General features: G+C 34.9%; 1 protein-coding gene across 5 annotated transcripts in view; it reads left to right on the top strand.

The window, feature by feature from the left end:
* COBLL1 (cordon-bleu WH2 repeat protein like 1) overlaps positions 1-26475 on the top strand; it is a 168396-nt gene that overhangs the window by 96614 nt on the left and 45307 nt on the right. For 3 of the 5 annotated variants that reach the window (XM_042948985.1, XM_042948984.1, XM_042948987.1), the window contains 4 exons: positions 6377-6565; positions 20432-20633; positions 22227-22455; positions 23252-23290. In XM_042948985.1, coding sequence (XP_042804919.1) covers positions 6377-6565; positions 20432-20633; positions 22227-22455; positions 23252-23290 — 659 coding nt within the window. The remainder of the gene's footprint in view (positions 1-6376; positions 6566-20431; positions 20634-22226; positions 22456-23251; positions 23291-26475) is intronic. The other 2 variants (XM_042948988.1, XM_042948986.1) reach the window with 1 other exon arrangement.

Raw genomic sequence — 26475 nt, 5'->3', positions numbered from 1 at the left:
GGAGTAATGATTGCAATGGACACATGATTTGAAGTGATTTGTAAATCTAGTGATAAAAAGACCAATCAGTATTAGCAGGAGACCAATTGAATTCTGTGTTAAAATTGCATTTTGATATTTTTAAGATGTTATGGAAATGTGTGAAAGTTTACCTTAATTTTATCATGAAAATGGAGTATAATATTGAGGTAATTTTAATGAAGAAAGCAATATTTTTTGGGGAGGGAGTATAAGCATATGTACAAACTTAGCAAATTGCATTCATTAATAATGTGCAGTTTTTTGTATACCAATTATACCTCAAGCTGGGGGAGAAAAAGAAATTTTGTGCCTCAAACAGAAGCAAGCATTCATATGTAAATATATTATAAATGAGAGTATAGATGTAAATAATACTACTCAATTTACCATATTCATGTGTGATGTTGTGTCTTGTTATTTTTAAGGCTTGATTAATGAATTTTTGTCCCAACCTAGAGGAGTTTTCCATATCTTTTCAGTGTAAGTCTCCCTCCATCTCCCCCTATTTGCTGTTGTTTTTGGTTATGGGTAGCAGTTTCTGAGGAGTGGAAACTGGCAGTCAAATTAGGCGACTGGTGAAGAAGAGCTTATGTAAAAATCCCCTGGGTAGGAAAACTGACTCCAACATTGCTATTTCAAAGGGATGGGGGTGGGGCACCTGGGTGACTCCATCAGTTGAACCTCCAACTCCCAACTCTTAATTTTGGCTGAGGTCACAATCTCACGGTTTGTGGGTTTGAGCCCCATGACAGACTGTCAGTGTGGAGCCTGGTTGGAATTCTCTCTCTGTCCCTCCCCTGTTCACGCATGCACTCTCAAAAATAAACAAACATTAACACATAAATTTAAAAGGGTTGGGGACTTCAATGACATTTACTGTAATTTTTAAATATTAACAAAAACTAGTATCCTTAAGCAATAAATTATAGTGTTATTACACATGGATGTATTAATTTTTTTTTTTGCATTACCAGAATTACCTATACCTGGGTTAGGTCATAAACTTTGATTATTTTCACTATACCTTTGGCTTTGGGTAACATTTAATTTTATTACTGCTTCAGAGCATCTCAGTAAAAAAATTAAGAACATTGTAGGGTGGGGGTGCCTGGGTGGCTCAGTTGGTTAAGCATTCCCCTCTTGCTTTTGGCTCTGGTCATGATCTCACAGTTTGTGAGATTGAGTCCATGTTGGGCTCTGTGATGACAGCACAGAGCCCGTTTGGGATTCTCTCTCTGCCCCTCTCCCACTCGCGCTTACTCTCTTTCTCCCTCTAAATAAATCAATTAATTTTTAAAAATTGAGAATATTAGAAGAGATATAAGTAGGTAAAAGGTATTTTTAAAATTTAGCTGGTGAGTAAAAGGCTAAGTTAAAGTCTTGAAACTACTTAGGATTTAGACCAAATCCAGGCCTCTACCCAGTATTCTTCTCACTAGACTATATTGTGTAGTAAGCAAACTTTAACTTATAGACACATTCCTGAATTTAATATAAATGAATCACAATAGGGAAGCAACACATAATGATCCTGCAGGCTCTGCCCACCTAAATTCTACTTTTCTTTCATGATCTGAGTCACATATCTCTTCTCTTTGAAGTAAACTTTCCCACCCCCACAGAGCTTGTTTCATCATGCTCTCATTGCTCTGGATTTTGAATGTTACTCATCTACTTTATGACACTTTTTTTTTTTTTTTTTTTTTTTTTTGCTTTGTATTCATTATTTAACTAGACAATGCATTATCCCAGTTGGATTTCTAGTCCGCTGTGGCAAGATCTTGGTCTGATTGCCAATATGCTTTCCAGTTATCAGGAGCAGAGGTGACCAATGCTTTATTATTTGAATAACAGGGAACACTAAGATGTTCTTAAAAGAAGTTCTATGTAAATAATATTTCAACTAGTGCTTTGTTCTGCTTTCCCTTTTTCTTTGTAAGTAGGCTTATCTTTAGTAATTTAAGATGAGTTTTCATCACAGACTTCAAAGTACTTTAGGAAATAAAAGTCACACGTACACAGAACATTAAAACTGTTCGTCAGAGTTCATTGTGGTGTGCAGTAGAAAGACGTCCCAGGGAATTATGACTCAGTCTGGATCTTGAGGGATAAATAATATGTGTAAAGGTAGAGAGGATGAGGAGGGCATTCAAATAGAAACCAGGATGGGCCTCTTCTGGAGATGAGAAGGTGCCTCCTTTCATCCCTAATGAAATCAGGGGCTGGGGGGGATGATGGCAGCGACAGGAGGTGCCTCTCAGACCTCTGTCCTGCCACTCTTGAAAGCCATGTCCGCTGCAGACCCAATGGTTCCGCTTCTTTACCTCCCTGCCTGTGGCACTTGGGCTTCTTTTCAGCCTTCCTAATGAAACTCTTTTAAGAGCCCAAAGTGTCCCAGTTATTTCTTGCTAATAAATCAAGTGTGTATTTTCCAGTACTCATCTTCTCAAAAATAGAATATAATCAATTTCTAAAACTCCAACACAGTTTATTCAGATGTAAAAACCCATTCCCTTCCTTGGTGGTAAGAAGTTTTCCTTCCCAGTTATATGCATAGGGGCCTCCTCTTTTGTGGGAAATATTCATTGAATTAATTCATTCAGTAAATATGAGTGCCTGCTATGTGGCAGGCATTGTTCCAGAGATACTAGGTATTTGCAAATATGTGTGACACAAGGCAGTGGAGACTAGTCCCTATCGTCATGGGAGTAATTACTCTTTAATAGAAGGAGACATGAAAAAATAATATGTTAGTTGTTGATAAGCCCTATGGCAAAAATAAAGCAGAGAAATAGAGGTACTGTCTTAAAAAGTTAGAAGCAGGCCCTGTGAGAATCTTGAGTCAGGATTGTTACAGGTGTTAAAAAAAAAAAAAAAGGATTGTTCTAGGTGTGTTCCAGAAAAGGGCAAGAGTCACAGTATTGGAGTGCCATAAGGACAGGAAGAGGAAATTAGAGAGACCAGAGGTAAGGAAGGACAAATTATAGGACTCTAGATCTTATTCTGGGTGAAGTCAGAAGTCATTGGAGAGTATGAGAGGAAGTGTGGTGATCTTACAACTTAAAAGGATCACTCCAGCAGCTGTGTTGAAAAGAATGTGAAGGGCCAACGGTGGGATCACCGAGACTACCTAGCGACTTGATCAGAGGTGTTGGGTGAACAGGGTTGCTGGTGGAATCCAGGTCTATCATATAGAAGTGGCAGACATTGTTGATGGATTGGATTGCAGCTATGTGTGTGAGGGGATTTTTTGGCTCAAGCAATTGGGAGAATTATGATTTACAGAGATAAGGAGACTTGGAGAGAAAAAGATTTGGTTTAGAGGAGCTGGAGAGAGAAATCGGAAGTTAAATTAAGTTGGAGATTCCAGTTAGTCATCTGAGTCCAGATGTCAAGTAGGCGTTAGATTTACAAATCTGGAGTTGAAGGGAGAGATCCAAACTGAATATTTGGCGTTTAAGATTTTTTTCATACAGATTTTGCGAAATTCTTGTTATATGTATTATAACAATTTTTAAGATTCGTTTTTGTTGCTGGTATAAAAGTTTTTTTTCATTATACTTTCTGACTACTTTTGCATTTGTTTATATAGGCTATTGACTTTAGCATGTTCATGTTATACTGAGCTGGTTTACTGAATTCTTTTTTTCTTTTAAGTTTAATTATTTATTTTGAGAGAGAGAGAGAGAAAATGAGAATGAATGAGAATCTGCTAACAGCATGGAGCCCAGTGCGGGGCTTGATCCCACGAACCCTGACTAAGATCATGACCAGAGCTACAATCAAAAGTCCAACACTTAAACAATTGAGCTACCTAGGCATCCCCTGAATTCACTTATTTATCAAAGTATTTAAAAATTGATTTACTGATTTCTCATCTCCTTTGACTTTTCTGTGGATTTTTACCAAACTATCCAATTCTGTGAAAGTACCAGTTTCTTTCATGGTTTCATTTGCTTTCCTGTGCCTGAAATGTAAATTACTTCATGTCCCTCCACCCCCACCCTGGTAGTTTCTATTCATTCCCCTAAACTTAACTCATGTTTCCTATCTGTAAAACACTTCTGAGTTCCTAGGAAAGTTTCTTTTCCCATGAGCTTCAGCTGTATCATTTGTATACCTACATGAGAGTAGTCATCAAACTTTGTCATGATTTTGTGTGTATTAATTGGTCCTTTTGGGGTTTGAACTCTTTAGGAGTAGGAATTGGGCCCTATCATCTTTACATCCCCAGTGCTTAGCTGAATCGGCTACATAATTGTCTCTTACAGGACAGTTGTAGGTTGAACACATATGAGTAGTCAATTCTACATATTAACAATGTTTTGAAATTGGGTAAAATTTTTCTTATATAGATTTTATAAATGTGTTATGTATATTGTAACACTTTTAAAAATTCATTCTTGTCACTACTGTAAAAGAAATATTTTCTCAGGTACAATATATCTCCACAATTATACTCTTAAAAATTGAATGCCTATTATTTTGGAAAATTAATGTACAGTGTAGGAAATTTCTGCTTTTCATGATGTCAAATGCATAAAGGTGCTTGGGTGTCTGAGACTTTAAATTTTGAAAATACTAAATGGCTGGATGTTACATATTTACTTATAAAGAAGCCCTTTCTCTTGTTTGGTTTTTACTTTGTGTGGGAAATGGGGAGAGGGAGAAATTAAAATTTATATTTTTCTGAATGGAAAGCAGTAGTAATTCTTCCAAAAGCAATTAAAGACCACATTTTCAAAAGTTTTAATTTGTAGTACTTAAAAATAAGTATGTCATTATTTGTAATTACTTTCTTTTTATGCTTTTTCAACCCATCAAATCATTGAATTGGCCCATGTGAATGTTTTCAGCATGTCTGCTACCTATTTCTGTTATAAATAGGTTATAAGAGGTTGCCCTAGTGACATTGAAACATATTTGCTAGAGTAATTATTTGTAGAATTTTTCACTGAAGCAGAAATGTATTTTATCAAATAACCAATCACAGTTCATTGTTCATTGCTAAGTGCAGTGGGTAAAATAGCATGCTTCTTTCCTCCAGAGAGTTATAAACGTAGGCAGAGAGATTAAACTGGTACCCAGGGGGGGAAATGGAAAAAATGTCACATTTATGGAATCTGTTGTATATGCTATATAGAGACTGTACTTTGAGGGGTTAGGAAAGGGTGGTTTCAGCTAGACTTTGAAGAGTAGGTAGGAGTTATCTGGATAGAGAGGTAGAACACACTAGGTTGGAAATAAATAGAGTGAAAGGCACATAGGTAAGAGCTGTGATGAGGTATAGGAATGAGATACTGATCTCCATCCTGGGACAGCAAGGATTTTTATACTTTATCTCAAAGAAAATGTTACACTTTTGCTTTACTGTAATAAACATACATTAATTGAACTTAATGAAAGTGAATATCGAATTTATTATCATGTTTCTTTTTATTGCCAATTAATGTAGTCATGTTGTTGAAAACAAAAGAGAGCACCAATTTAAAAAAAAAGCATAAAAGGGGGCACATGGGTAGCTCAGTCAGTTAAGTGTCAGACTTCAGTGCAGGTCATGATCTCAAGGTTTGTGAGTTTGAACCCCGCATGGGGCTCTCTGCTGACAGCTAGGAGCCTAGAGCCTGCTTCAGATTGTGTTCTGTCTCTCTGCCTCTCCCTGTCTCTGTCTCTCTCTGTCTCTGTCTGTCTCTCAAAAATAAACCGTAAACTTTTTTTTAAATTTTTTAAAAATGTTTATTTATTTTTGAGAGAGAGAGAGAGAGAGAGACAGAGTGCGAGCAGGGAAGGAGCAGAGAGAGGGAGACACAGAATCTGAAGCAGGCTCCAGGCTCTGAGCTCCAGGCTCAGCACAGAGCCCGATGCTGGACCGGAACCCACAAACCGGGAGATTGTGACCTGAGCTGAAGTTGGACACTCAACCAACTGAACCCCCCAGCGCCCAACAATAAGCATTTTTTTTTAAGGCAAAGAAAAATCCTTAATTCCATCATGTCTAATAAACAGTTAACATTTTGGTGCTTGTTTCTTCTACATGTGAAAAACATGTACACACACATTTTGTGTTTTTGTTAAATTAGATCATATTAGAAAGTTACTAAAATAGATATATTTAGGGTTGTCTGGGTGGCTCAGTCAGTAAGCATTTGACTCTTGATTTGGGCTCAGGTCATGGTCTTGTGGTTCGTGAGTTCCAGCCCCGCATCAGGCTCTGCGCTGATGGTGTGGAGCCTGTTTGGGATTATCTCTCCCTCCCTCTCTGTCCCTCCCCTGCTTGTTTTCTCTGTCTCTCAAAATAAATAAACTTAAAAATAAAATGGATATATTTAATTACTGCATTTTATTTTTATTTAAGGAGAAAACCAAAAGCCAAGGCACCACTTCCTCCAGCTGAGACCAAATACCTTGATGCCTCTTCAGTTGATGATACTGTAGACTCCTCTGCTTGCATCATGGAACAGAAAGAAAACATGATAGATAAAGACATTGAACTCTCAGTGGTGCTACCTGGAGATATTATCAAATCCACTACTGTTCATGGCAGGTACGATGGAGCAAATGAAAGCAGGAGTTCCCTTTCTTCTTCTGTTGTTGATACCTTCTGTTTTATATGTACTTCTTGATTTTTTTCTTTGACAGAATACTTCATTCATCACCCTATTTAGTTATCTATTAAAAATATGCTAAAAGGTGATAAATTTTTTCCTAATAATATTTTAGTATCAATGTTATGAATTCCACAACCCCCGTCAAGTGACTCTTGAAACTTAGAACTGTTTTTTTATTACTAATTTAATAAGTTTTCTTTTAAAAAAAAAAAAGTCTTTCCCTGAGGAACAATCATTGGTTATATTGATTTTATAAGTTCAACTTACAAAGCAAGCCAACGACCTATAAGGAAATTCTTTCCCTTTCTCTCCAAATTATTGCTTCCTTTTAAAGCTGCTTCTCTGAATCTGATTTTGCAGAGGTTACTAACTACTCTTAAAATGTCATACTCTCTTATTTATCAAAACAGATAAATCTGACTGTAAAATTGTAGGATTTTTTTAGTTCTTTGATTTCATCAATTTACTAAAAATGTAGATAAGTTTAATAGAAATGTAAAATTAAACTTTAACCCAGCAAGAAGTGAAAATGTGATTTAGGAGACTGATACTTTTAATACCTGCATAAAAATTGGAAAAATGGAATAAAGCCAAGTGTAATTTTCCATTTCATTTTGAAGTGGAAAGTTACATGAACCGTATACTTGGTCTTGTTCCACCTTTCACCTTCAACTGCCCATTTGTTATCAGGAGTCCTGTTTTAGAAATCTAAGCTGTTTTGACCTTTGTATAGAGAAAGAGTGAGAGAGAGAAAAAAATGTGTGTGTGTGTGTGTGTGTGTGTGTGTGTGTAGAACAAAAGAATAAGTAAGCAATCTATAGGGTGTGTGTGTGTGTGTGTGTGTGTGTAGAACAAAAGAATAAGTAAGCAATCTATAGGTTGTTGAATCCTTACAGTGTGGTTTTGTCTAGAAGAAACTCATTCAAGATAACCTTAATCTTCAGATTTACCATCAAGTTTATGTGTAACTTCACAAATTACTAGAATTATCTGAAAGTAGAAAAGTTCAGCATTAGCAAACCATACATAATACTGTGTATTAAATTCTCATTAAATTTAAGTAAGTTGCAATTTGCCATTTATTTTGTATTGAAAGTGGTTTTGGAGATCCCACAATGAATCCTGTTTAGGAGTTTGAGACCCTGTGATTGTCCTTGGGCCTCTAGCTCAGATGCAGGTAATCACTTAGGTTGTGCTTCTTTTGAGTAAGGAAGGCATCTTGTAAGTTAGAGACCATGACTATCATCTTCAGTTCTTGATACCCTGGTTTTAAAATAATAATAATAATGGATGTGGCTAGGGCCAATGAAGACAGTTCCTTTTATTTTTCCTGAAGTCAAAGTAATTTTTTTAAAAGTCAGTATTTTTCCTAATTCTTCACTGATACTGACAGGTAACAATGGTTTCATCACCAGTACTCCTCAAAATTTCTTCTTGGTCCTTCCAGTCATGCATTTATATCGCCTTCTTCTCTACTCTCAGCTTTCTGAGTTCTTTGGGCTTTTTTTTTTTTTTTTTTTTAACCTCAATGACTTTAGCATTAGCATCATGGTTTTCCTATGTCCTGTCACCCATCATAATTATTTTAGAATTTTTATATGTTTTCTGAGATAACTTTTCTGTTTCCTTAACTCTGGGAAACTAACATCCATAGTCTACTTTCTTTATCTACCAAGAGAGTAGGATCTCATCACTTTTTATTTTTAAATGCTTATTTATTTTTAAGAGAGAGAGAAAAAGAGAGAAAGAGAGACTGTCAAGAAGACTCTGCACTGTCAGCACAGAGCCCACTGTGGGGCTCAAATTAATGTACCATGAGATCATGACCTGAGCCAAAATCAAGAGTTGGACATTTAACTAACTGAGTCACCCTGGCACCCCTGAATTTCATTACTTTGAAGCTGGTCATTACTGAGATCTTAGGGTTCCCTCTTTGACACAACCTTTTTGACAGTGTGGCTTATATACTTTCTGTTTTTTCATTGGATTTGTTCTTCATCCTTTTTATGAAGGCTAATTTATGACTTTTCTGCAAGTTGATGCATTTTTCTTCATATTTATCTTGGATTCTGCACCAATCATTTCTACTACATTTGTACTTAAAAGGATCCTAGATTTTCTTCACCCTTTTGACCTTCCACAATGTTTGCTTCTTAGGTCCCTAAACCTGAGTAATTTTCCATTAATTACCGTTTTGTTTCTGGGTCACCAATTGTTGGAATGCCTCAGTTTTCTTATCTATAAAAATGCTTGATAACTCCGTTGTTAGGATTAAATGAAATGGTGTCAGTGCCTGGCACATGTGGAGTCCTCCATTTTCTATTGAGAATTGCTTTCCTTCATCCTGGGCTCTCTCCACTTACCTCTCACCCTCAAATGCATCTGACTAAAACACCCCTCTCTTTATGGCACTATTTTTGATAAAAGAACACAGGTACAATAATTCAATATCAAATTAAGGAAGTCCAAACTACCACGTCTGAAGATTGGGACACCTTATTTCTTCTTCTCCACAATTAGGTACGATTTTCCTTCCCTGTTCCCCTTTGAATATCTTTTTTTTTTTTTTTTAATTTTTTTTTAACGTTTATTTATTTTTGAGACAGAGCGAGACAGAGCATGAACGGGGGAGGGTCAGAGAGAGGGAGACACAGAATCTGAAACAGGCTCCAGGCTCCGAGCTGTCAGCACAGAGCCCGACGCGGGGCTTGAACTCACAGACCGTGAGATCATGACCTGAGCCGAAGTTGGCCGCTTAACCGACTGAGCCACCCAGGCGCCCCCCCCCTTTGAATATCTTAAGCTTCAGCTGCACGACTCTTTTGTTCTACAGATACTCTACTTTTCCACCTCCACACCTTTTTGAATGTTTTTTCATCTGGAGTACCTTACCACCCACATTTTCTCCGTTTGGCTTGTAGCTCAAGTAACACCTTTATTTATGAAGGCTCCCTAATCTTCCCAGAATGAACTGTTACCTCTACCTTCCAAACTCTTCTGACACTTTATTACCATTGATGGTTATCCTATATCCATCTATGCTATAATTAATATGCATGTCTTCTCTTCTTGAATAGACCACAAGACCCATGCGGGCATCATTACTTCATGGTGCTTAGCAGTTTCTTGCAATATACTAGGCATTTAATAAATACATTAAAATGAAAATGGTCTTCCTAAACTCTTTTATGTACATGGAGGTAGCAACTTAAATGGTATGTTCTGAAGAGACATTTGTTTTGACGGTCCATAGTTACTTTCCTAGGATTTTTTAAATAAAGATAATTTCTCCACATAGAGAACAAGGAAGGTGTGTCCCAAATACTGATTGCTGTTTAAAATTTGTTTAGGGCTGAAAAACTTTCCTATAAGCAGAATTTGTTTCATACCAGTGTTTTCATCAGACATTTTGATTCAGGGACTTTGTTCCTAATAGTTTTATCATTCAGGAATGACTCAAGTTATAGGTGCAGTGACTAATTTTTTAATATTAAGTGTTTGTGATTAAAAGTGGTGGTGTGATTCTGGATATCTTAGTGATTGTAGATATCTTAAGCTACAATTTGGGATATCTTAAGAGTGTAATTTGGAGTATCTTGAATGTTGCAGCTACCATTGGCCCATGGTTAAAAAACAAAACAGTGTTTAACTGTAACAAAAAAATGTGCAGATAAATGTTAGCTACCTAAAATGAAGACCCATGACATGGACAACTTAAATTTCTTCCTGGCTTTGTTACTATAAATAGAATAAGGAAAGTTTCAACAAAATAATTCAGGAATTTGGTGGAAGATTAAGGAAGAATAATTTTAAATAAGTTTATATACATAATGTTTTCTTAGAAAATCAGAGTTCCATATGTCACTGTGAACAGTCTCTAATAAAACTTTTTGAGATGATATTTTCTTAATTTATCTAAATATTCCTCGTGCATGATATTTATTTTGATAGTATTATCTATCAAATATGCATTTCCTTTGAAGAATAATATCAATATTAGACTGGAATAAATATTTAGAAAACTTATATACTTCATTTAACTTTTTAGATATATATACATATATATTTTCTTTTCCTCAAAATGTCTTGGGGAAGATTTTTAGAAAGTTTCCCTTTGTCTCCTTATACAACTCATACAGAGATATGCTCAGAATGTTCCATTTGCAGGAATGTGAACACATAGCATTATCTTCAGAAGAATGCCCTTATTTGTACATTGATTTTTCACCAAAGAGCTTATTCAGATTAGGGAACACAATAAGGTTGGAGGTGGTAATAGACTTTGTGCTCAGGGGGAAACTAAAAACTTGTCCTGAATTAGGTTGGTAACCTTGCACTGGCTTACCAATCTTTTGGTACTGGAGCTTACTGATAATGCCTCTTTAGAGACCAAAAGTCACCCTTTGTCTGCCATCTTGTCTTTGCGGTCCTTTGCTTACCTTGAGGCTACCTGCGGTGCCAGACTGAAAACCCTTGGGCATTTCTGTGCATCCTGTCATGGATGATTAGATTAAAGGGAGGTGAAATTAAAATGTTTATTGTGGTGTGTGTGTGTGTGTGTGTGTGTGTGTGTGTGTGTGCGCGCGCGCGCATATATATACCCATAAACATGTATGAGTGTGTGTGTGTGCACGTGCACATGCATGCGGGCAGAGTAAACAGCCTTCTTCACCAGACAGAGCAGCTCTGTGCTTTATTAAAAGTAAGCATTAAAGGACACTGCTGTTAGGGACAAGATGCCCAGGGCCTGCCCTCCTCAGAAAATGCTACACTATGCAACAGCACAAGTAGTGGTGTCTACATGTACTTGGGAAAGTTAATTTTTAATGAAAATGAGTTTATGGGCTAAACTGCTATAGACACTACAGAGAATAAGGAAATATGTGAGTATGTTTGCATATCACTCCAGGTCCTTACCTTATAGTCAGGTGTCTGCCTAGGATGTAATTATTCCTCATGAAGTGTTTGTTCCTTTTTTCTCTATTCTCTTTCTCTGGGACACTTTAAAAACAGTTTTCATTTGGGAGATTTGGTAAAAGATTGACATCAATCCTCTTTTTTAGCCTGTGGAGAGAGCATTGTATGGCTAGACTAGCACAGTCTCTCTTCTTCAAAAGAGAATCAACACCATTTATAAAAAAGATATTGCTTTCTTTTATGCTCCTACCATAAATAGAAATTTGTTTTGATTTGAGCAAATCTGAGAATGCCATAAATGAAAACACAAATAAAGAAAGCATAGAACTTGAAGTTAGAAATCCTGGGCCCTATAGTTGATTCTGTAACTTGCTATGTAACCTCCAGCAAGTTGCCTCATCTCTCTGGCCTTTGCCTATAAAATGACCCAGCGACATGTTGCACATGATTTGTGACCTAATTTGCCTGTCCAGCAGCACCAGTTTATAGCAGAGTTGAGAGTAAGCCCCGCAGCTTTGACGGGCACTAGTTGGGTCAGAGAACTAGCTCAGAAACAGTTGACATGGACTACAGTGCCACCTATTGGAAAAAGTAGACTATGAAAAATGACAAGATAATAACTGCATTAATGTGGGTCAATTTTGTTTAAAAAAAATCAGTAATACAACAGTATGGATCTCAGAAGAGTTTCAAAATTTCATATCACATTTACATTTATTGAAAAGTGTAAAATAATGACAAATGTATAGTATATATATAATAGGCAAATAGATTTCAAAAACACACTGCTGAAAATCTATTCCATGGCACAAATCATGTTGAACTCTAAGAATGCTTAAATTTTAGTGTAGATACTTATTCAATTGTGGATGCTTAAAATAAAAGTTGGAATTTTAAATTATTTAAGTAGAACAGCACTTTTTGAGTTTTTATTGGTGAGACTGAAGAATCCTGTAATCTGGGCTCCAATATTGCCCTCCACAGCTCTGAGCCAGGGAGTGCATAAGCCTCTACTGGTTGATTGCTGTCCTGGTTGGAAAAAGGTGACAGAATACTCACAAATGTTCTCTGAGTTAATTCCTAGGGGAGCTACTCTCCTCTCTTTACTTTCTGGGCATCTACACCTTATAACAATGACTCTTGTTAATTTTCTTTTTGATTTTTTTATGACTACAAATGCAATAGTTGGACACTATAAAGTAGGAAAATGCAGATAAGCTAAAAAAATTAAAACATCATGTCATTATTAAACAGGCAGTTTACGTATATTAACATTATAGTATATAACCTTTTATTCATACATAGACACACACAAATGTATACATTACCTATATAGGCACTTCTTTTGTTTTTTCCCCAATATGGCAATATGGTATCATATTGCAGATACTATCTTATTAACCTACCTTTAAGTTAATGATTTCTCACTTTTGTGTCATAAAATTTTATCTTTTGTCCATATTTGCATCACCCCAATTGCAATGAGATATATTTATAGTACTTCATTTTTTTTTAAATCAGGGGTGTGTGTATGTGTTTAATAGATATGTTATTAAATCGCAGTTTTTATGAAGGTAATTATGATTAGTTCTGAATGTAACATCCAAGGTAAATGACCAAGTAGAGTTTAGCCTAAAGTAGTGAATTTCAAAAATTTTTTATCTGTTTTTTTTAATCATTTGATGTAAGAACTTTTGTCAGTTTAATACTAATCTAATCTAAGGTTTTATTGTCTTAAAATCTTAATTCTGTGTTACTTTCTTCTAAATGTTTCCTATAGCCTAATTCAGTAAGCATTCTCAACTTTGAGATTAGGTTTATTTGTTTTATGTACCTCATCTACTCCATTTCATGCACATAGGAATAGAGATCATTACTTCATTCCTGAATTCATTATTGAGCTAGGTGGGTTAGCATAAGATAAACAAACATTAGTAATAACAAAGAGTGTTCTAAAAATTTCCATACTATCATTAATCTAATTGGGTTGTTAGTACACATTTGTAAGGGGAGGCTAGAATCTATTCAACTCAACTCAGTTTTGAGAATGCATTGAAAATGGTATTAGATAGTAGGGCAGATTTAAAGAATCATAATAAAGGGGCACCTGGGTGGCTCAGTCGGTTTAGCCTCTGACTTCGGCTCAGGTCATGATCTCATGGTTCATGGGTTCGAGCCCCACATCGGGCTCTGTGCTGACAATTCAGAGCTTGGAGCTTGCCTGCTTCAGATTCTGTTTCTCCGTCTCTCTCTGCCCCTCCCCTACTCATGCTCTGTCTCTCTTTCTCTCTCTCAACAATAAATAAACATCAAAAAATTTTTTTTAATTTAAAGGATCATAATAAGGAAGAATCTTATTCATAGAATTCAACCCCTGTCAGATACTTTGAAATCTGTCTATTCATAAAAAGTCCTTACATCATGCATCTTCATTTTCTATGACAGTCCCTGTTTGTACCTATTATCCCAGATTAATTACTAATAGTGCCCCCTTTTGCTCTCAGGTGTCTCAGATTGGATGATAAATTACATAGCCACCCTATTGGTAAGTGACTTTGTTTAAACACTTCCAGGGGTTGGAAATTCACTGAGGAAGTTATTGGACATCTTGCTGATCTGAGAACTCTCTGTTGAATCATGACTCTCATTTTTGATATCCAGTTGTACTTTGAAACACAAAAATGGAGGTCTCGTCTTAGCTAGCAGGTGGCAAAACTAGGACAAGATTACCTCTAATAGGTGTCATGAATGCAGAAAGAGTCACCATAGTATTTAGGGGGTGATTTAGTGATGTCATCATTCTTTGAAGTAAAACTACAACAGATAGCAGTTAGCCTGTTCCACACCATCCACCCCACCTTGAATCCTGATTTATGGTTATTGAGAGGCTAAAATGTAGCTCCATTAGGACTCAGGAAATTCTAATTTTGACTGCACCTTCATTCTGTATATGTTCTTCGTAATCTGGTCATGTAACTTTTCTAACTTCAGCTTTTTCATTCATGAAGTAAGAGTAGCTTTTGTGGTGGTTATGAGCTCAAATGAGATAATAGATATAAAATTCATACAAGGGGTTTTTTATTTCTAAAGGAAGTAGGGAATTTCATAGGGATTTCTCCATTTTAAAGAAGAAATAAGAGTTTTTAGAGAGTCTTAAAAAATATCTGCCCTCCAGAAAATTACTTTACAAGAGAAAAAAACTTATAAATGGTAATACACAGTAGACTCTTAAATAATATAATAAACCCAAATTCCAAGTGATAGGGGGGTATAGAGGAGGATGATACTATTTCTTATTTGATTGAGAAAGTGATGACCAAGGTCAGCTAGTCCTTTTCTACTTTTAATCATTTGGCTCAGGTTTCAGGTGGCCTGTTGGCACATGCTCCTGTTTTAGCAAACATGGACACAAGTCTTTTCCTGTGGTGATTCTAGGGTAGAACCTGTTAGCCAATTGCTGTTTGGTACATCAACTTGGGGTATCTATCCTCAAAACAAAATTGTTGTTTTGCTAGAAGTAATTTGACTTCTAGGTGGATAACTCTAAACTATACTCAAGAGATGAGTTCTGTTTTCTGTGGTGCAGTTCGGGACTAGATATTCCCCAAAGTAGCCCCATTGCATGCAGAGCCTGCTTAAAAGTTAATGTCCTACTTTTATAGTGTTAAGGCTCCTCTTTGATAGAGTTAAGACAGTAATTCTCACGCTTAAAATTGGCTGGATTAGGACCATGTCTTCTATGTTTTTAGTGCTAAATGCTGAGGCTTCAGTGAAATATAAGAAGCATTTGAACAGGTTTGAGGTTATTTTTGGAAACGGTCTTAACCCAACCTAATGCCATAATCTCACCTCTGTGTAAAGATGTCTTGACTTTAGATACAACAAGGTTACTAGTCAAGTTTGTTAGTTAAGAAAAAAATCCAGCTTTCATACCTCTGTGTATGTGTTTTTAAAGCATATGAATCTCATTTCAACAACTTTGCCTTTTCATACATCTCATACTGTGCAGAGAACTCAGTTGTATATTGTCTAATGTGTTTGAGATACCAGAATTCCCTAAGAGATAAATAATCACAGTTCCTATAAATTCCTCATTCAGTGACACTGACCTCACTGTGTACTGATACTGTATTAGGTACTGGGAATAAACATTGCTAAGAGAGGGTCTTGCAAGAAAGGAGTGCATATCTAGGTATAAGTGGAACCCACATAACATCTTGAGCCCATCCTCCTCCTTCAGATCAAGATAAGATTGGCCTGAACCCTTGTCCTAGATCTTTGGAAAGTTCAATCCCCTTCATAATATTATTATAGATTCCCAAGGGTTAATGTTCTTGGAGCCTTCTCCCCTGGCTCTGACTATATATCTTATTTTTGGATTCTTTTTTTTTTTTTTTTTTTTTTCCTACCTTTTGAAATTTCCTTTCTTTTCTTGATTTAACATGTTCCTGGAAACTACCAGGACCTTAATGTATCATAGAGCAAATCATTTAAATTAGCAATTTAGGCCTCCTGTTGGGTCCTTTTAGCAATCCTCCCGTGTTCTAGTGTTCGTGCAATACTGGCCTCTTTCTACTGATTAACTCGTTTTTCTGTCTCTTGTGTCTTCTTACCCTTTTGGCCTGGCATCAGCTTTAATCCTGTCAACACTTTACAAAATATATCTGAAATCTGACTAGTCCAAGCCACCATCTCCCCCTAAATTTTTGCAGTGGCTTTGTAACTGCTTCCCCAGGCTATTGTGAATACAACAATCAGCATATAATCCATTTAGATGTAAAGTAGACCTCATCACTCCTCAGAACTCCAGTGGTTTTTTCTCACTTGGTAAAGTCCCAAGTCACTCTGATTTCAGTCTACCTTGTTCACCCCAGCACACTGCTTTCTGTTTTTCCTTAAACTTGTGGAGCACACTATTGCCCCCAGGCCTTTGCAGCTTGTCTAACTCTGCCTGGAATTTTCTTTCCCCAGATAGCCCATTCCATTCAGGTCTCTGTTCTAATGTCTTTTTTTTTTTTTTTTTCCATTTAGAACATTTCCTAACCTCCTTTGTTATCTTATTTTTCATCATAACATTTATTATTATCTGTTATACTGTATATTCTCCTTGTTTCTTTAGCCTCTTTAGATTGCTGGTTTGGAAACTAGCATATGCAGGAGAATTGGCTGCAGTGTTTGTCAAAGCACACACTTCCAGAGTTTCTGATTCACTAATCTGGACTGGGGCTTGAGAATTTGTGTTTCTAACAAGGTCCTAGAAATACTGATGCTGCTGGCCCAGGCATGACACTTTAAGAACCGATGTACCAGAACTACTGTGGCCCATACAGTGGCCACCCACTACCTGTGGTTATTTAAACTGAGTTTAAATGAAAATTTTAGTTTGTTAGCCCACTGTGTCAGTGTATTTCAAGCGCCTACTAGCCGCGTATGGGTGAGTGGTCACTGTATTGGACAGCAGAGATGTAGAAAATTTCCATGTTGGAGAACAGTTGAACAGTACTGATCTAGAACATAAGCTACATGGAGATGGATTTCTTTTCTGTCATCTCCCCTCGCCCAGAGTAATATCCCCATATTTATATATCTGGTCTACGTGGCATTTACTTTAGTGTAAGGCATAAAACGGGTACATAACTTTTTTTTTTTTTTATCAGATGGCTAGTCTTTTTTCCCAAATACCATTTGTTGAAAATTCAGTTCTTTCCCCCCAAATTTGGAATACCATTATCATATGCAGTCTTAAATTCCCTTCTGCATTTGCATCTGTTATAGAACTTTCTGGTCTGTTGCATTTTTATCCGTCTGGAAATAGGAATATTTTCAAGACAAAATTGGCTCCTGGAATTCTTGAATAAAGAATTGGAATTCTAGAATGAGAGAATAGTGATAAAGAAGTTCTGAGATTTTTAGTTGCCTTTCAAAGACATTTTTATTAGAAAATATTTAGGCAGTGTTCAGTTTAAAAGTCATGACATAGATCTAGTTAGCATGCAGCCTTTTTGCCATGAAATCTGATATAGTGTGCAAAGATTGTAGATGACCAAACTGCGGGAATAGGCCATTATTATAATATTCTTGGCCCATTATGTGCTTCATTTATTAAATTAGAAAACTAATGTCACAGATAAAAATACAATACTTTATTAAGTCATATTAGCAAGGTTAAATACGTGTATATAAAAAGTATTAAATTTTTACCTTTTAAAAATGGAAAATATAGTTTTCCTTAAATGTTTGTATTTTTGTACATAGGAGGACGAAAATGGTGGCACTAATAAATATTTTTATCTTGTTAACTTTTGCATATTTCTGGAAGAGATTCTAAAGAACTGTACATTTAAGAAGTAAAAAAATGTTTAAAGTATAAGCTTCAGTTTTTTGCATTTGTTACATGGCACATTTATATATACAGAGAGAAATATAATCTGAACATATGATCATTTATTCATAGACAGTAGTGGACAGCTCTCCATTTTGGTTGAATGTGAAATTTTGTTTCTCTCCCAGCTTTACTGGAATTATATTGTATTTACCTAGACATTACCTGATCCTTTTTAACTTTATTTACTATCAGGGAAGGGAGATACCGTTTCCAAGTCAAGAATAGGTATGTAGCATTAAATTGGTCTCAAGATAGTAGTATGTTACCAAAAAATAAACTTGAATAATACCATTATGCTAGTCTTCCTGTGGATGAAATTTAATATATCCTACTCATTGCCAAAATTTGGGCAATTATAGACAAATTTATATATGGAATATATATTTATATATTCTATATATATTAGATAGCTCAAGAGGATATAAAATTCCTAAGTTTATTATTGTGGAATCATCTAATAAAGGCCTAGGGAACATATTTTAAGGACTGAAACATATTCCAGAGAACATTTTTTTTTTTTTTTAATTTATGGAGGGACTTAGAGTTTTTATTCATTTTCTTTATATATGTATAGTGGGGTGCTACTTGTATATGGGGAAGGAAAAGGGATGTGAACGATTGGACAATAGCCACAGGAGGTAAGGGTGAGGTAGGGGAATGAACACAGGAGATGGTTTGAGAATCTATGTAAAATGTTTAACCTCAAGACCACACATTGCAGATAACTAACCCTCTTCCAGGAGGAGACTGCCTCTGTGGAAAAACTGAAGGAGAGTGGAGATGAGGTGCATATGAAAACAGATGTACAAAATTTAAAATGTCAAACTGAATGGTGAGACTCCTAGCCTCATTTCCCTGTCAAGTTCTTGAAAGCCAGTACCCAGGTTCATATCTAGTCAAGAAATTGGAGAATGTTTTATTGACATTTATATTTCCCCATGGAAAAAAAAATAACTGGCCACCTAATTACCATCAAATGAAGCCCATCAACCTATACCTAATCCATGAAAATAGGCCTTTACAGAGTGTTTTAGTGCCTCAGTCTTCAATATGAACTAACAGCTTAAGATCATCCAGACATTTGAGGAAATCACATAATACAAAAGATCTTCAGTATTCTTTCCTTGAGGGCTGCTAATTAAGAAAGACTCAGAGACCACATTGTTCTATTGTTGGTGTGAATGGAAACACAATCTGTGTTAACAATTGGAGTCTGTGGTAAGGGAAGCAAAAACTTGGGAGGTGTCTTTGCTGTCAAATTGGATGTGCAGTTTCCTATAGAAGCAGGTTTTATATTACCAGTAATATGTAACACTTAATCACCATTTGAAATTATGCATTTACGTGGTTACTTTCTAATTGTTTCAGCACAAGTGCCCATAACATTTTTCTGTCAAGGGCCAGGTAGGAAATATGTTAGGCTTTGTGGGCCATCTGTTTCTATAACATCAACTCAAATCTGCCTTTGTAACACACAAGCAGCCCTAGATATTATGTAAACAAGTGAGCATTGTTGTGTTCCAATAAAATTTTATTTACAAAAATAGTCTGTGGGCCCACTTTGACCTGCAGACTATAGTTTGCTGACACTTTGTCTAGTCTATTTAGTAGTGTAGATCTGTGAGAGCAGATATACTGTTAACACTTGTATTGTGTCTCCAGGGCCTAGAATATATTAAATATTATTTGAATGAATTAAGAAATCTGTACTATACACTTCTTTAGAATTTTGTGGGCTTCTTCATGTAGATACTCATTGTGCTTTCTAAAGCCCAAAGGGTGGTGGTAGTGGTCCGTCCTTCCTTCCGTCCTTCCGTCCTTCCTTCCTTCCTTCCTTCCTTCCTTCCTTCCTTCCTTCCTTCCTTCCTTCCTTCCTTCCTAAGTAAGCTCTTTGTGCAACATGGGGCTTGAAGTCATGACCCCAAATCAATAGTCACATGCTTTACTCACTGAGACAGCCAGGCACCCTGGGGTGGTTGTTCCTAATGCTTCGTTTTTATGAGCTCTTTGGAGCATAACCAGTTCATAAGCAAAAGACTGCTGGTATTCAAAATAATATTGTGAAGGAGCATCTAGCAAGGTACTCTTGGGTAAGGAAAGGACTTCTCTTAAAATGTATAATACAATGACAACTTGGCAGATAAAAAATATAGGTAATTTTTAAACCAGCACTAGGACCCAAGCTCTCTTGAATATTAATCAGGATTTTTTTAACTATTATAATTTTGTCCACTTAAATATCTTATAGTTAGAGAGATGCTTGGAGTCCAGGCATACACTTCCTGCAGGAATACACCTCCTCCAGGTACACACCTTCTGCAGTGGGGGAAAAAAATCTTGCAGTTAGATTTTTAAGTTCCTTTCACACATACTCTTTTATAGCCTTGTTTTATCTACTGAAAACGAGGCCCTAAGAAAAATGCTAGGGATAATAATAACTTTAACATTTAATGAAATTGTTTTATGCACTTATGAGATCAGTATTATTTTTGTTTTACAGTAAACCTATGATGGACTTGTTGATATTCCTCTGTGCACAGTATCACTTAAACCCATCAAGTTACACAATTGATCTGCAGTCAGCTGAAAACAACCCCATTAAATTTAAGCCAAACACACCAATAGGAATGTTGGAGGTGGAGAAAGTCATTTTAAAGCCAAAAGTTTTGGATAAGAAAAAACCTACACCTATAATACCAGAGGTAAGAACATCACTGTAGATTTTGATGTCTTCTGGCAAAAATACTAAATTGATTTTTCAGTCATTAACTGAAGGTTGTATTTATGTCAAATGAAATAAAAATGGACTTTCTGTTTAATTTGATGTGAGCATGGCTATCTTGTTTGCCTAGGCCACTTTGTTTAGGATTCATTTAGTTATTGATCTTTGGATTAACTAGAATTTGAGGAATACTTTAGATTTTAGATGCTCTAAAGTGATCTCTAGGACCATATCAGAATCTGACAATTATAAATTATCTACATTTTAACTAACTTTTTCAAAAAGAGGAAGGTTTTAGAATCTTTTAATGAAAATTTATTTAAGAATTAAAATATTTTTTGGCTTCTCTGTACTTGGTAAGTGGTGGTTTTACTTATTCTAAATTGTTAATTTGAGCTATATAATGACTCAGTTTTCTGTATTATATGGATTTTAAGCAGAATTTTTTTTTGCTCTCAAAAATTTTTAACCATGATGATTCTAACAATTCTTTGTTTACAAAATTGTTCTGTTTCTGTAAGCAATAGGGATAGAATTTTTTGAGTTTCAAGAACTATTTTTTCATTAGGAACATCAACCATTTTAACTTCGGGGAATATATAAAAGTCTATATATTAAATTCATAGTTTATTTACATATGACTTGAGTGTATATATTCTCACATTTTCTTCATATTGTTATGTAGCTTTTTATTAAAAATTTAAGAATTCCCTTACAGTATTAAAACATTTGTATTATATAAAATATTAACATTAAGAATTAATTAGGACATTGGACTATTTTCCATCTAGATACGTATGTATCTAGGTGGAAATATTTGTGCTATAGCATGGGATTATACATTGTGTTATAGTTTAATGAATACATGTTAAGCTTTGAGAATCTACAAACTGTAGATTTAGCATGGTAACATGTTTCTGAATCCCATTTATATATAGGAATAAATTCAGTTACATTAAAATGATATGTTTAGAATCTTTTCAATAATTTTAATTATAACTAGATATCTAAATTGTCAAATAATAGTGACAACAGGTAATCGCAATAGCTAATGTTTATTTGTTCATAATTTATGTGCCAGACCTATGCTAAACTTTTTATATGGATTATCTCATTTGTCTTATTTCCAATAGAGAGAAGTACAAAATTCTATATTTTAACCCAAACACCACTTTTTTCATCCAAACAACTGGCAAACCACTAGATAAATATTCTTCAGCTGAAACAAAAAATAGAACATGTGCAACTCTTTATTATTATGGGTGTTTGCTCACTTATAAACATGTTAGGGAACAAAACAAAATATCAATAGTATTTTATGTTCCCTCTTGAATGTAAAACTAACTTATACCTTACAAGGGCTATGAATTTAATCTAGGTTACTTAATAAACAAATTATTTTTAAGAATATGCTTCAGGACAAAAAAAAAAAAACAATTTTACACAAAAATAGAAAATTACTGTTTATTGTAAGACTATATAATTATAGATTATCTCTTTATTATAGATATCATTGTGGAATGTTTTAGTAAATAAATTATTGTAATAACTATGGATTTATTCTGTGTTTCAGAAAACTGTGAGAGTCGTGATCAATTTTAAGAAAACGCAGAAGACAATAGTGAGAGTTAGCCCACATGCACCACTTCAAGAACTTGCCCCCATTATATGCAGCAAATGTGAGTTTGATCCACTGCATACACTGTTGTTGAAGGATTATCAATCTCAGGAGCCCCTTGATTTGACAAAATCTCTTAATGACCTGGGACTAAGAGAATTATATGCCATGGATGTCAGCAGAGGTAAGGAAGACTCTTTGTTTTATACACTTGACAGGAGGTTCATGTAAGCGCATGTATTGTGTTTGTGAATAGAGTTTCTGAAGTTCATAATGACAAGTTCATGGATCCTGTAAATAGAGGTCAATACATGTCATTGGTAATAAGAGAAAATGTAATAAAATTTAACTTGATTTCAGTTTTTGAAATTAGAACAAAAACTTATCTTTCTTCTTTGTGATTCACATTTTACACTTTTTCATCAACCTGTGAATAGTTTTTGGTGGGATTTAACTTAATTCTTTGTGGCTTTGAGATTTAAACAGAAAATAAAAATTTACATTTAAATTCATTGTTTTTTTAATCAAGTGTGAATTACTGTAGACTCACCATGTTTTGCCTGAGTCTTAATTATCATTCAAATTTATAAGTTTCTGGAAAGATTTTTTTTCTAGGTTCTCCCAAAATCAACTGGCTTATAAAAAAATCTAACTCCAAAACTTTTCTAAATAAAAATAACTGGCAGTGTTAATCTGTAGAAATAATTTAACGTATTAAAATTTGGAGATCTTAGGTTATGTTGGTTTCTATGCTAATAGATAAATGCAAGCTTATTTATTCAACATGTGTTTCACAGGAAATAAAAGTTTAGTGAAGGATGATTACTTACATCCCCTGTGCATGGAGCACTTCAAATTTCATCCTCAAATTGTGGATTTATATAATCCATAGACAGCTATTTCAACTCAGTGGTGTTTTATACTTGAACAAACATCATCTTTACAGTCAATTTACCCTCTTTTACCCCCTCCTTCTGTAGCCACTTCTGTTACTGCCTCCAATAAGTCATCTTTACAAGGTAAGACATATGAATAAGTAGAAAAAAAATTATAACATGAAATCTCTATTTTTATTGGATAAACTAAAAATAAGCTTCTAATTTACCTGTTTTCTTAACATTACTAATGTGTACATTCTGTAAGAAAACTTTTGGCTCTCATTTCCTTAAATTAAGAACCCCCCCAACCTTTGATTTCTGAAATTAATATAATAATTACATTTCAATAACTGCTTAAAAATTAATATCATCCTAAGAATGTGAGAAACATATTTTTGATTCTCATATAAGAAAAAACGATTTTTCTGGTTTATATATTAAGTTCAATTGGTGATAGTTTGGTGATACCAAGAAAGGATCTCAGATTATTTACATTATAACCAGGGCATATTCATTATTGAAAATTTTTTGCAGTGTTAAATTGTGAATATTTTATAATAACATGGAAAATACTTATGCTAAAATTAGCTTTTAAAGCATTTAAATGAGTTTAATACAGTATGTAAAAAAATTTTTACATGAAATTTCTGAAATGAAGTACATAAAAAATTTTAATACTGGTTACCTTTTGGTAGGGCTATGGGTAATTTTTTTCAACCTTTTCTTTATAGTGCAGAATTTTATAATGGGAATGTATTACTTTCATAGAGGAAAACTTTATTAAAAATTAGCCTATAATAATAAAGTCTGGAAGCCTTTTTCCTCCATTAAAAAAGGATAGACTCAGAAAATTTATTACTATAATAATTACCACTCTACTGAAAAAAAAAAGAAACCTAATAAACGTATTACAAAAAATAAGAAACTTAATAAAAGAAACTTAAGAAACATTATGTGTTATTGGAATCTTCTTTCTTTACCACTTTCAATTTTCCTATAGCACAGTAAGCCTCTCAGTCCCAAGAATTAGTCTATGTAAGTAATGTTGTGATTCTTTGTTATTAGTGGCTATCATAAAGACTACGCTAATCAAAGGAGCTGAAAATTGTTATGATCATAAAGCATACATTGGCTAATAATCAGGGGATAGGCATTTAAATTCTGAAACTGCATTAGCTGTCAAACTCATTTAGCAAGTTGATAGGGTGAATAGCTTTTTATCTGTCGGGATCTCACCTTCCACTTCTATAATAATAGATTGGGGGAAAAAATGGGCTTTTTTCCAGTAGCAACATCCTAGTACTTAAACATAGCTTTCGCTTCTACCTTAGCCATTCTCTACATACACAACCCAAAGCAAATTCCATAGTCTTGTTGCCTCATTTTGGAGGTGTTTAATGCATTGGTTTGTGATATCCCTTCCAAGCCCAGAAAATATGTGGTTTATTCAGGGTATTAAAAGTTGTGAATTTAACCTTAAGAGATTGGACTAGGAAAATTAAGAAAGCTCATTTTACAGTGTCACAATCCACAAGATCAACAGAAATGCTCTAAATGCCACTGCCTGCTAATTTTGTCTGATATTATCAGAAGTCTTAGAACTTTGTATGCAGTTATTTAGAGTCTCTCTTCTGGAAACAGGAAACTACAGTGTTTTTGAGTTGTTTTTCTAAGTAAGCTGAACCCCTTGTGTTTCTTAGTGTTTAACTCTGACTCGTGGTGATCTCTTCCATAGAGCTGTAAGTGAAGACTTAGGTTAAGTAGTATGGAGAATGGCAAAGTGCCTAGAAATTGCTTTAAGAAATAATTTGGTTATATTGATTGCACTGTACCGCCATGTGAATTTTCTATCTACTGTTCCACCTCAATTTAATTGTATGTCTACATTCAATTAGCAGAAAAGTCTATCTTAAGATGAAATAGCATTTCTAAAAAAAAAAAAAAAGGAAAAGTCAAAGGTATTATACATATCTTTGAATAGATACTAGATTCTGCTTCCTTTTCTTTACATTCTCTAACTTAGAAAAAGGGCTCAGAATGATAATTTGTGATACCTACCTCACTGGATTGTTATAGGAAAGAAATTAGGCATGTGAAAAATCTGTAACCGTAAAGTGCTATCCACTCATTATTAGTATTGTCAGTAAACTCATTGTACAGAGCGTACTACTTACTTAATGTTTCAAGCATCAGATTTATGAAGTTTTCATTTGAGAAATATAATTCTCCTTTAATGTGTTATTGAGGCATATTGGATTAATATATTTATTGTCATTAACTATCTCTACTTTCTTGGAGTGGCCCCTATTTTGTCATAATTTATTTTTAAACATCTTTTTTATTTTTTTTTATTTTTTTAATGTTTATTTTGGGGGAGGGACAGAGTGTAAGCGGGTGGGGGAGGGGGGCGGCAGAGAGAGAGGGAGATATGGAATCTGAAGGAGACAAGGAATCTGTGTGCCCAGAGCCTGACGTGGGGCTCGAACCACTAACCATGAGATCATGCATGACCTGAGCTGAACTTGGACACTCAACCGACTGAACCACCCAGGTGCCCCCTTAAACATATCTTTTAAATAAAAAGACTATGCATTTAGTCCTAAGAAAGAGGTATGTATTTAAGATTTAAATGTATTTAAGACTATACATTTACCTCTAAGTTGTGGTTTAGACCATTTCAATATATGGTACTTTGTCTCAAATGTCACTGAAATTATATTGTGATTTACCATAAAATACATATGTGCTCCTTAGTAGAAATGTTTTTTGAAACTGACAGATTCCCCATTCCATGTTTTTCTCTCTCTCTCTTTTTTTTTTTAATTTGCAAGTCATTTGTTGAAGAAACCGGGTCTTCTGTTTTCTCGAGTTTCCCACATTCAGAATTTTGCTGATTGCATCCTCTGGTGCAATTAAACATGCGTCTTGGTCATCTCTATTTCCTCTACATTGATTATTAAACCTAGAGACTTGATCAGATTTGGGTGAGATATTTTCAGCAAGAATACTTCATAGGTGGTATTATGTACTTTCAGCAGCAGCCACGTAATAGCGAGTCACATGTATGTATGTATGTTGTCTCTGCACCCAATGTGGGACTCAAACTCAGGACCATAATATCAAGAGTTGCATGCTCTACCGACTAAGCCAGACAGGTGCCCTGCAAGTTAACCATTTTTGATGTTAGCCATCAATAATCATTGCTTAAATCTTGATTAGGAGTTGGAAAATAATCATAATCTGCAAATATTCCTTTAGTTATTAATTGAGATGAGGTATTTCTGAAACAGCAAATTTCCCCATATCAGCTTGTCTACCTGGGTAGA

The sequence above is a fragment of the Panthera leo genome, chromosome C1, assembly GCF_018350215.1.
Source record: "Panthera leo isolate Ple1 chromosome C1, P.leo_Ple1_pat1.1, whole genome shotgun sequence".
Taxonomy (NCBI): domain Eukaryota; kingdom Metazoa; phylum Chordata; class Mammalia; order Carnivora; family Felidae; genus Panthera; species Panthera leo.
This window is presented reverse-complemented; position numbering and strand designations above follow the sequence as displayed.